The sequence below is a fragment of the Pseudophryne corroboree genome, chromosome 5, assembly GCF_028390025.1.
Source record: "Pseudophryne corroboree isolate aPseCor3 chromosome 5, aPseCor3.hap2, whole genome shotgun sequence".
Classification (NCBI taxonomy): Eukaryota; Metazoa; Chordata; class Amphibia; order Anura; family Myobatrachidae; genus Pseudophryne; species Pseudophryne corroboree.
This window is the reverse complement of record NC_086448.1, coordinates 421385918-421397966: the sequence shown is the minus strand read 5'-3', so window position 1 is coordinate 421397966 and position 12049 is coordinate 421385918. Positions and strand designations below refer to the sequence as shown.

Below are 12049 nucleotides of genomic sequence, written 5' to 3'. Positions count from 1 at the left end.
CACACCCATTCGCATGCTGATTGACAGGAAAAGGCCGTCTGTGGGTGGTAACTGACCGTTTTCAGGAAGTGTCAGGGAAAACCACAGGCATGCCCAAGTGTTTTCAGGGAGGGTGTGTGACGTCAGCTCCGGCCCCGATCAGCCTGTTCTCATCGCACTGGAGGAGTAAGTCCTGGGCTGTGCACAGAGTGCACACAGTGGTAAAAACATTCAATGGTGAGTGAGGTGCGAACGGATTTGTAACTGACCTCTGACTGAGGGATATTTGTAGCATGGCGTACACATGCAAATGCACACTTGCACGGGCAAATATACACTCCGCTTGGGTGGCGACTATCTGAACGCAGGCCAGCAAAATTAACATCCCAGCGATCAGGTCTGAATCATCCCCATAGTACTAGCAGATTTTTTTAATATTCATTTTTAAATGTTAGTAAATGTGTTTTAACACTGAAAGCCCTACATCAGTAAAGATCGATCTGAAATCGACCAACCTCAACCAAAATCGACCTTTAGTAAATATACCCCACAGTGTGTGCAATAAAAAAAAATACCCAATGGGCATATTAGATTTAAAAAGAGACTTTCTGGCTTCAGCAAAGCCACCCAGGCATTGCCGAATCCCCATCAGGTGAAAGTGTCATGTGCATCACACAGCAGTCCATTGTTGGCACTGATAAGCTGCCAGCAACAGCATGGATGATACCGCCGAGGAGGGGGGACATCGCTGGACCTCACCAGACAGATACCAACTGCATATTCAGTAGTGTCACTGCTAAAGGAAATATTCCATTGGTAATAAGGATCTTTGTTAAATGGGGCCCATGATGCGCCTATATGGTGGGTGAGCACACAGTGTTTGAGTTTCAGAACATGGATACAAAAGACAGGGAGCACTGGGGGGAGAATGATAGGAAGAGGGCCCTGCCAATGAGTGCCTACGTACCAATGGATACATAATCATGCAGACAGCGCAGAGGACAGGGACAGTTAGTGTCACTGCAGTATTACACAAAATATGCCACTGGTAAGAAGTATCGTTGTTAACTGGGGTCTATCTAGTATGTTTCAGATGTTTCAGTAGTCAATATGTGAGAAAAAAAGATCTATACTGTATTTAGGTAGACTATGTTAAGAAAAGTTAACCTTTTAGTGCTTCTCGTAGTGCTGTAATTTCTTAACCCAACTTCTACCTAAATTCAGTTCTATCTTTTTTTCTTTCAAATATTGACTATAGTAAAGTGATTACAAAACTAATTTGCAGACGGAACGCGCCGCTGGCGTAGACACTGTGTCAGTACAGGGATCCCACTGTATCCACCAAGGCAGGGAGCACAGGTCGGATTATGTAAAATCCGTTTTAATAAGGCTCCACAGTACCCGGTGGTGAGGGCCAGCATAGGGGATAAGGCGCTGACCTGTAGCCCTTCCCCCAGCTCCGTGCGCCATCTACTGCTGGTGTTCCCGCCCTGGAGCTGCTTCTCACTCTCCCTCACTCCCTGGCTGAGATTTAGGCGCCATCTTCTCAAGTAGCTGCGTCTGGTCTCCGGTACTGCAGGGCTAAGTCTCCTCTGTAAATCCGCCTGCTTCATCAGCGCTGTGATTTTACAGTCACTTAAGTATTCCACATGTAATTTTTACGACAGTGTTAGTTAAGAACGAGTGTCTCTCTACCAGAATATTTAGTACAAGTGTTCTGATATATACTGTACATCCAGTCTCTGGTTATGCATTGTTAGATATGTATATATTATTAAATATATATGTATGTATGTGTGTATGTATATATATATTTATTTATTTATTTACTAGTCCAGGGCAGTTTTTATTGTTTGTCTAAAATAATTTCTGCATTGTCACTGTGACTGTGTGTTCCTGCATCTGCTGTATGGATTTCACTTTCAGTGTATAACAGCTATAGCTATCACTGTATTCTGTACCCTGGGGGGCTAGGTGCGTCAGGGTCTCACATATAGTGCTGCGCAGTATATACTGTTACGTGTGTTTTACTGCGCTCTTCAGTCACCTCATACCACATTTATTCTCTGTTTTGTGTTCTGTATTTACTGTTACAATACCTGCAAAACACTCCCTTATTTATGTATTTGTCTGGCTATATTGTACTGTTACGCTCTAGGGCTGCATTCACTATAATGTCTGCCACAAAGTGCGGGAATCATCCAGTGCTTGCGCCAAGGATTTACCTGGGGGAGGGGGGGGAGTTTCAACTAATGGTTTGTGTACTGGGTGCCATACATCTCCCAGTCAGCCCGCTGCTCCTGTAGCCAGTCAGGAGCCACCTTGGGCAGCGTTTTCGACTCTGCTTAATACTCTTGTCACACGTCTTACACCCTCTACGGGACCTCCTGTGCCATTGCAGCCACATATTGTCCCTGTTGTAAATCCGCCCTGGGCCGATACGCTATCTACCCAGATTCAACAATTGACACAATCTCTGGTTAGTCAAATACCTACCCCACGTCCCTCCGGGACCAAGGGGTCGTCTAAGCGGGCCGCTTCCTCCTCACAATCCACAGATATCTCGGACTTTACTTCTGATGATGATGGAGAATATACTGACCCGTCAGACACTGATGCAGTTGCTTCTGACGAGGAACCTACAGCTCAGGTTGATGTCCCTGACCTAGTGGAGGCTATTAAGCTGATCCTACAAATTGATGATGATGTAGATCCCACTACTGCGTCTAAGAAACCTGATAAGTTTAAACGTCAGAAGGTGACTAAAGTAGTTTTACCGCATTCTGACCACTTAATAGATATTCGTCAGGAACCCTGGTCTTCCCCAGGAAAGAAGTTCTCCCTGTCTAAAAAGATGCTAGCTCGTTATCCTCTCCCGGCTGAGTTGTGTAACAAGTGGGAAAATCCACCGCCGGTGGATTCCCATGTCACCCGTCTCATGGTGTCATCTACTCTACCTGTCACCACTGTCACCTCACTGAAGGAACCGACAGATAAGCATGTGTAGGGATGCCTGAAGTCTAGTTACTCCCTTACAGGTGCTGTACATAGACCCACCATAGCAGCCTTCTGGGCCGTAAAAGGTATCGAAGCGTGGGTTCGAGCTATAGAGAAAGAGCTACCTCAGGATATCTCTGGTACTGCCAGACAATATCTGTCTCATATTGCCACCGCTTCCCATTATATTTAGGAGGCATCCTCCGAGGCATGGCGGCTAAGGCGTCGACTACGTCCATCCTGGCTCGCTGTATTCTATGGTTGAGGTCTTGGAAGGTGCATCTGGACTCCAAAAAGACTTTGGAGGTACTCCTTTTTAAGGGTGACATCCTGTTTGGGGAAGATCTTAATAAAATTGTGACCAACTTAGCGGCTGCTAAGACTGCATTTCTCCCAAACAATAATCCTTCTGCACCGAAGGTAAAAAGTACTACTTTTTGTTCCTTTTGACCTCCAGGTAAAGCAAAGGGTCAGGTGTACCCGAGACAGGCTCGTACTTCCAAAACCACTAAGCCCAAAACTAAACAATCCTGGGCTGCCTGTCAGCCTGCTTCCAAACAAGACAAGCCAGCCACATGACGGGACTGGCCTCCCCCCTGGGAGGCTGACTTCTGCAGTTCACCCAGGTCTGGTTGAAGACCACTTCAGACGCATGGGTGCGAAAAGTTGTCTCTCACGGATATGCAGTCTTTTTCAAGAGTCGTCCCCCTCGCCAGTTCTGCACAATGGTTATCCCTTCGGATCCATTGAAAGCGCAAGCTCTACAGCTGGTTCCCTCCTGGATACAGGAGCAGTAGTGCCAGTACCTCTGTCCCAGAGGGGCAGAGGATACTACTCGACCCTGTTTCTAGTCCCGAAACCCAATGGGTCTTTCCGGCCTATTCTCAACCTCAAGTCACTGAACAAATTTGTGAGAGTGTACAAGTTTCGTATGGAAACACTGCGCTCCATTGTACTGGCCATGGAACCCGGGGACTATATGGTATCCCTGGATATACAGGATGCTTATTTGCATATTCATATTGCCATATCGCATCAGCAATATCTGTGGTTTGCTATTGGCAACCTACACTATCAATTCCAGACTCTGCCGTTTGGACTTACCCCGGCTCCTCGGATCTTCACCAAGGTCATGGCCGTGATGACGGCCCATCTCCATTGTCAGCGAATCAGGATCCTGCCGTATCTAGACGACTTGCTGATGCTGACGAACTCCAAGATTTCCTCATCTGTCATCTGCCACTGACAGTGCAATTCCTACAAGCCCTCGGGTGGCTAATCAGCTGGAAGAAGTCCTCGCTGATCCCTTCTTGGAGCATGGTGCACCTGGGGGCGCTGCTGGACACACACAGCCGAAGACTGTTTCTGTCTCCAGAGAAAGTTCTGAAGCTTCAGGACAGGATCAGATGCTTCCTCTCTCACCCAAGAGTGTTGGTACACTCGGCGATGCAAGTACTAGGCTTGATGGTGTCGGCTTTTGACATGGTGGAGTACGCTCAATTTCATTGTCGCCCTCTGCAACGGTTAATCCTTTCCAAGTGGGACGGCCTACCTCATCGGATCAGATCGCAGATGATCTCTTTGACTCCAGAGGTTCGTCTGTCTCTGTTCTGGTGGCTACAGGACCAGCAGTAGAGCAGGGGCCATCCCTTCTGGGTCCCAAACTGGGTCCTCCTGACTACGGATGCCAGTCTGAGGGGTTGGGGCACGGTACTGGAGCAACACTCTTTCCAGGGTCAATGGACCCAGTAGGAATCTCTCCTCCCCATAAACATTCTGGAACTGCAGGCAGTGTTCTGTGTGTTAACTCTTGCCATACCCCTACTACTGGGAAAGCCTGTTCAAGTACGGACAACACCACCATGATGGCATACATAAACCATCAAGGCGGCACTCGAAGCCTCACGGCAATGATGGAAGTGTCAAAAATCCTTAGTTGGGCGGAACGCCATCTGCCTGCATTATCGGCAGTGTTCATTCCGGGAGTCCTCAACTGGGAAGCGGATTTCCTCAGTCATCAGGACGTACATGCCAGAGAGTGGAATCTTCATCCAGAAGTCTTTCAACTCCTAGTGGACAAGTAGGGCCTACCAGATATAGACCTGATGGCGTCTCGACACAATCACAAGGTTCCGATCTTCAGATCAAGGACAAGGGATCCTCAAGCAGCGTTCGTGGATGCACTGGCAATTTCATGGACCTTTCGGCTGCCCTACGTGTTCCCTCCAGTGTCACTCCTGCCCAGGATACTACAGAAGTTCAAACAAGAAGGAGGAATACTACTGCTGGTCGCTCCAGCGTGGCCCAGACGGCATTTGTTCTCAGACCTGCAGGGTCTGTCGATAGACCGTCCTCTTCTACTTACTCAACGCCCGGACCTCCTCGTTCAGGTACCTTGTGTCTACCCGGACCTGGCCCGACTGTCTTTGATGGTGTAGCTCTTGAAGGTCGCTACTGAGGGCCATAGGGTTTTCCGAGGTGGTTATCCAAACTATGCTGAAAGCCCATAAACCGGCATCTGCACGTATTTATTACAGGGTCTGGAATTCTTACTTCACCTGGTGTGCTGCTAAGAATTATGACGCATACAAATTCAGAACTTCCAGACTATTAGCTTTTCTGCAACAAGGCCTGGACTTAGGCCTTTGTCTGGCCTCCCTCAAGGTTCATATTTTTGCCTAGTCGGTGTGGTTTCAGAGGAAAATCTTGTCTATTCCTGGCGTTCATACTTTCACTCAGGGTGTTTTACGGATTAAGCCTCCCTATGTCCCTCCTGTGGCTCCATGGGATCTGTCTGTTTTCCTGAATGCCCTTCAAGAGTCTCCATTTGAACCTCTTGAGTCTGTGGACCTTAAATGGCTTACGTTTAAGGTCTTGTTTCTGCTGGCTATTGCCTCTGCTAGGGGGGTGTCGGACTTAGGTGCTTTGTCCTGTCGTCCGCCCTTTCTGATTTTTCATTGTGACTGGGCGGTTCTCCGAACTCGACCTGGTTATTTTCCTAAGGTGGTGTCATCTTTTCACCTTAACCAAGAGATTGTGGTTCCGGCCTGCGTCTCTTCTGGTTTGTCATCCAAAGAACGGTCTTTGGATGTGGTACAGGCTCTCCGTATATACGTGGAGAGGACTGCCTCTATCAGGAGGTCAGCTTCCCTTTTTGTACTTTTTGGTTTTCACATACGTGGTTGGCCTGCGAATAAGCAAACCTTGGCCAGATGGATTAGAAGGGTGATTGCACAAGCTTATGCGCAGGCTGGACTCCCGGCTCCTGCTGCTATCAAGGCCCATTCTACTCGGTCTGTTGGACCTTCTTGGGTGGCCCGCCAGGGCGCGTCCGCTGAACAATTACGCAAGGCGGCTACGTGGTCCTCAGTGAACACGTTCATTAGGTTCTATGCCTTTGGTACTTCCGCCTCCCAGGATGCTTCCTTTGGACGCCGGGTTCTTGTACCTGCTACTGTGCGTCCCCTCACATGAGAAATTGCTTTAGGACATCCCAGATATATTCCCTGTGGAACACAGTGTACCCCGCTGCAGAAAAGGAGATTTATGATAGACTTACCACAGTTAAATCTCTTTCTGCGAGGTACACTGGGTTCCACAGGGCGCCCATACTGACGCACTTAGCTTCTTTGTGTTTGTATGGCATTAGCCGCTGGTCCCTTCCCCTGTCGTGAGAACATGGTTCTTTGTGACTAACGTCTGCCTTCTCTTTTACCTGCTACTGCATTGGACTGGTTAACGAAACTGAGCTCCAGTGCCTGGAGTCGGGGTTATAGAGGAGGCCCCACAATGCATCTTGGGAACAGTCAAAGCTTTAGCCTGTTGGTGCCTCTGGATCAAGATCCAACTCTACACCCCGATGTATTCCCTGTGGAACCCAGTGTACCTCACAGAAAGAGATTTAACTATTATAAGTCTACCCTAAATCTCCTTATTATGCCTTGGTCTTGTCTCCCTGATATACTTTCTGCTGTGGATATAACTGTGAAAAAATATAAATAAACTATTTAAAAATAATAATAATTTGCACACTTATAATGTTTTTTCTTTAAACAAAAAATTGGAAGATTTTGCTTAATAAAAAGTACTTTTCATTTCAGGGATTTTCACCTTATCAGAGAGCAACATATCGTTATACACCATTGCTTGCCTGGATTCTAACACCAAACATCTACCTCAGTGAACTATTTGGGAAGTTATTCTTTGTGTGCTGTGATCTAATTGCTGCATTCCTAATCCATAGAATTCTCCTCTGCCAAGGTCTGCATAGCCACTCTGCTAGCAAGTACAGTGCTTTCTGGCTCTTCAACCCGTTGCCTATGACTGTGTCCAGCCGGGGGAATGCAGAATCTGTCATGGCTGTCCTTGTCTTATTAACATTGTATTGTATGAAGAAGCGTCACCTTATAAAAGCTGCATTTATCTATGGTCTCTCTGTGCACATGAAGATTTATCCAGTGACTTACCTACTGCCCATCGTATTGTCTCTACAAACACCCAGGACCAAGAAGAGCGAAGTACAGAAAGGAGGTTTCTCGGTTCTGAAGTACTTTAGAAATGTCTGGGAACTGGTCCTAAGGCTCCTCAATTGGAAAGTTCTACTCTTTGGAGTTGTATCTGGTCTCACTTTCTTCATGTTAAATGGTATCTTTTATTATAGGTAAGTTTGAGAGGTATATTACAGAATTTGGTTTAAAGGGAAAGCCAATGGAAAAGAAGCATGTCTTTTCAGCAGAAGTGATCCACTAGTTTGAACAATCTTCAAATCCCTGCAGAATATATAATATAAGTATTACGGCAGCAATCATTATTATCATATTTTATACCTATAGAGAGGGCCTAATTTATTGAATTGAAGAGATGGCATCGCTAGCATATAACAAACATTTTGATGTATTTTAATAAATCACAAAGTTAAACTACATTTCTCTAGCATCCATAAGGGATACTGGAGTCACTTAGTACGATGGGGTCCAAAGGAGCCGGTGCACTTTAAATTTCTTCAACTGGGTGTGCTGGCTGCCTCCCCTCTATGTCCCCTGCCACAGCCAGTTTAGAAGAATGTGCCCTCAGGAGAGGATGCACACTCTGGAGCTCCAGAGGATTTTTCTTCAGTTTCTTTTAAAAGTTTTTTTTTCTTTCACTATACTGTTTGGGCAACAGCATACCTGCACCGTGGGAGTTAGGAGGGTAAGGGCGGTCTCTGGCCTTTGTAAGGTGTCTGAGCCGCTTCCCCGCTGCACGACCACTGTCCTGAAAGTTGGTTGTTCCAGGGGGCCTTAGCGCACACACCCGCAGCACACCCCTAACATGAGCCTGAAGGCGAGACGGGTGGTGAGTACACACCGGAGGGCCCGCTCTTGGTGCGGCGCCATAGAAGGGGCTGCATACGGACTGGCCAGCGGCTTGGTGCAAACAGGTAATTTTACTACGTTTGCCACCACAGGAGATATTTGCCAGTATAAAAAAGATGCATAGCTCCGGCGCCATTAAAGGGGCGGAGCTAACTCAGAGCGGGTCCAGCGGCTTCCTGGCGCCTTTCTCTGCTTCCAGCAGCAGCAGTAGCACGGCACACAGCTCCTCCAGGGAAACTCCAGATATGCAGGAAACTGGTACAGGGGTGTTAGTAAGGTGGAGAGGCGCTGTATACATAAAAATGGGACAAGCTCCGGTGTTTACACCGAACTCATTGTGCAATATACAGCCTGCAGTCTTACTGAGTCTGCTAGGCTTGGTGTGCTGGTCCTGTTCTCTCTGGGTCTCCTACTCACATTCCAGTCTGGGCAGGCTTGTTCTATACTAGTCTGTGTGGTTGTGTGTGAGTATTTTGTCTCCTATAAACATGGTAAAACACCAATTATGCATGATATGTAATACCAGATTTTCCCTCTCAGTGGCTGGTTCCCACTCGTGAACAATGTAGCCAGTCCTCCCAAGTTAGTGAGGCAGCTGGGGAGGAGGTTCTAGAGCCATCCTGGTTAGTTTCTTTGTAATCCATGATGGCGGACATGTCCTCTCAGCTCTCTGCAAATAGTCAAAAAACACAGCAGCTGTAGCAGACCGGGCTGCAAAGGCAGATGGCAGACAGACCCCTCTCCCTAGTTCAGGGCCGCATAAGCGTGGGCTGCCTGACTTACTCTCGGAATCTGATGAAGAGGGTCTGGAGGAGGGGGAAGAGCTGGAACCTGTTACAGAGGATCCATCTCCGTCACAGGGGATTGAACCCCTCATACTTGCTATCAGGGATGTGTTAAAAATCCCAGCGGAAGACGCTGCAGTACAGCAGTCATTCTTCTCTTCACAAAAAAAGTTAGCGTCACCTTCCCTGATTCTAAGGAACTTGATGACATGTTTAAGTCAGCCTGGAAAAACCCTGATAAAACGCTTTCTAAGCACCTTCCCATTTACCTCTGAAGGCCGGAAAAATTGGGAAGATTACCCCCCCCCCCCTGCTGTGAACGAATCGGTCTCAAGTTTAAAAAGGTGTTACTACCGGTCCCTGGCACCTCTACCTTAAAGGATTCTAGGGATAGGAAAATAGAGACTATAAAATCTATTTACGCAGCAGCTGGTGTATCACAAAGACATGTGATAGCGCGTTGCTGGATGACGCATGCCATTCACACCTGGGCGGGGCAAACTCAAGAGGACCTTGCAGGGGATATGTCTCTGGCGAATATGGTTACACTGGGAAAACACATTCAGGATACTACACGCGTCCTGTGTGACTCAAGGAGATAGGCGCTTTTAATACAAGTACTACTGCCTTGTGGCTGCATCAGTGGATAGCGGACGCAGATTCTAAGCGTGGAGTGGAGACGCTTCCTTTCTCAGGTGAGTAGTTTTTCGGGGTCGTGTTGGATACTGTTCCTCAATATCAATCGCAATATTCAGCTTCTGTCACATCATGGCTGGATTCTCAATTTGCAAAATTCCCACCTAGAACCTACTCAGTGGTTCCTGTTCCTGGGGATGTTTCTGAATACAGTGGCTCAGAAGGTATTCCTCCCAGAGGAAAAGGCAAGGACACTCCAGATGATGGTCCCTGCGGTCCAAGGCCGAATCGGATCTCCATCCATCTTTGCATATGATTGTTGGGAAAGATGGTAGCCTCCTTCTATGCCAGAACATTTCAATTGGATCTCCTGAGCAACTGGTCCGGCTCACATCTTCAGATGCATCGGATCATACGCCTCTCATCTCAGGCCAGGATTTCCCTCCTGTGGTGGCTATAGTCCTCAAACCTGCTGGAAGGTCGAATTTTCGGGATTCAGGATTGGATCCTCCTCACAACGGACGCAAGTCTGAGAGGATGTGGAGCTGTTACCTGAGGGGCTCAGTTCCAGGTCAGGTGGTCAGCCCGCGAAGCCCTACTTCCAATCAACATTCTGGAACTTCGGGCGATCTACAATGCTCTGCTTCAGGCCTCTCCTCTACTCCGGGATCAGGCCATTCAAGTTCAGTCGGACAATGCCACGGCGGTGTCATACATCAATCGGGAGGGAGGAACGAAGAGCAGAGCCTGCACGAGAGAAGTGTTATGGATACTATTCTGGGCAGAAAGAAATGCAAGAGCAATGTCGGCAATCTTTATTCCGGATGTAGAGAACTGGGAAGCAGACTTCCTAAGTCGTCACGACCTCCACCAGGGAGAGTGGGGCCTCCACCCACAGGTGTTTCAACAGATCACCGACATGTGGGGCTGCCCACGGATCAACTTAATGGCATCTCAGTCCAACACGAAGCTTCGTCAGTATTGTTCAAGAACCAGGGACCCTCAGGCGATAGCAGTGGATGCACTGACGACGCCGTGGCCTTACCGGTTGGTCTACCTGTTTCCTCTGATTCCGTTGCTCCTGAGGGTGCTAAACAGAATCAGGCATCAAAGAGTCCAGGCAGTTCTGATTGCCCCAAACTGGCCTCGGAGGGCGTGGTACACAGTTCTTCAAGACATGTCCGTCGAAGATCCTTATCCTCTACCAATGAGAAGAGACCTTCTTCAGCAAGGCCCGTTCGTCTTCCTGGACTTACGTCGACTTTGTTTGACGGCATGGTGGTTGAACGGAACATCCTAGCTCGCAAAGGCCTTTCCAGAAAGGTTATTACAACCCAACCATGGTTCAGGCCAGGAAGCCCGTGACGTCAAGACACTACCATCATATCTGGAGGAGATATGTCTCTTGGTGCAAGGAGAGCACATATCCTTCTGCGGAGTTTCACCTGGGATGCTTCTTGCGTTTCCTGCAGGCTGGAGTGGATATGGGCCTACGTCTGGGCTCCCTTACGGTCCAAATTCCGTCCCTCTCTATTTTCTTCCAGAAGATGTTGGCAGTGTTGCCAGAAGTTCAGACCTTCTTGCAAGGGGTACTTCGCATACAGCCTCCCTTTGTGCCGCCAAAGGCACCCCGGGATTTGAATGTGGTATTGGTTTTTCTTCAGTCCTCCTAGTTTGAACCGTTGATGACGATGGAAGACAAGTACCGTACGTGGAAGACGGTAATGTTACTGGCCCTGGTTTCTGCTAGGCGTGTCTCTGAATTGGGGGCCTTGTCGTGTAAAAGTCCATACTTGGTCTTTTATGAAGACAGAGCAGAGCTACGGACTAGGCAGCAGTTCCACTTGAACCAACCTATAGTGGTCCCGTCAAGTTCTGACACTTCTGCTCCTCCGGATGCATTGGATGCTGTGTGAGCCTTGAAGATCTATATTAAGAGGACGGCTCGGATCAGAAAGACGGATTCCCTGTTTGTGCTCTATGATGTGCAGAAGAAGGGTTCCCCTGCCTCTAAGCAGTCCATTGCTCGTTGGCTTAGGCTGACTATCCAACAGGCCTATGTGTCGGCAGCCTTACTTGTTCCGCAGTCTCTGAAGGCCAACTCTACAAGATCGGTGGGGTTTTCCTGGGCGGCTGCCCGTGGGGTCCCAAACTTGCAACTATGCCGAGCTGCTACCTGGTCGGGGAAGAACACCTTTGTGAAGTTCTACAGGTTTGATACCCTGGCCAAAGAGGATACCCAATTTGGGCAGGCGGTGCTGCAGACGTCTCCGCACGTTCCCGCCCATTCTGGAAGCT

At 48.2% G+C, this 12049-nt stretch overlaps 1 protein-coding gene and 1 long non-coding RNA gene across 6 annotated transcripts in view; one reads left to right on the top strand and one right to left on the bottom strand.

The window, feature by feature from the left end:
- The window catches only part of PIGM (phosphatidylinositol glycan anchor biosynthesis class M), a 78873-nt gene that overhangs the window by 31828 nt on the left and 34996 nt on the right, over window positions 1-12049 (top strand). For all 5 annotated transcript variants that reach the window (XM_063922798.1, XM_063922796.1, XM_063922797.1 and 2 more), the window contains one exon: window positions 7077-7636. In XM_063922798.1, coding sequence (XP_063778868.1) covers window positions 7077-7636 — 560 coding nt within the window. The remainder of the gene's footprint in view (window positions 1-7076; window positions 7637-12049) is intronic.
- The window catches only part of LOC134927820 (uncharacterized), a 49739-nt gene continuing 45319 nt past the window's right edge, over window positions 7630-12049 (bottom strand). The window contains exon 5 of the long non-coding RNA XR_010177740.1: window positions 7630-7745. This is a non-coding gene — a long non-coding RNA (uncharacterized LOC134927820). The remainder of the gene's footprint in view (window positions 7746-12049) is intronic.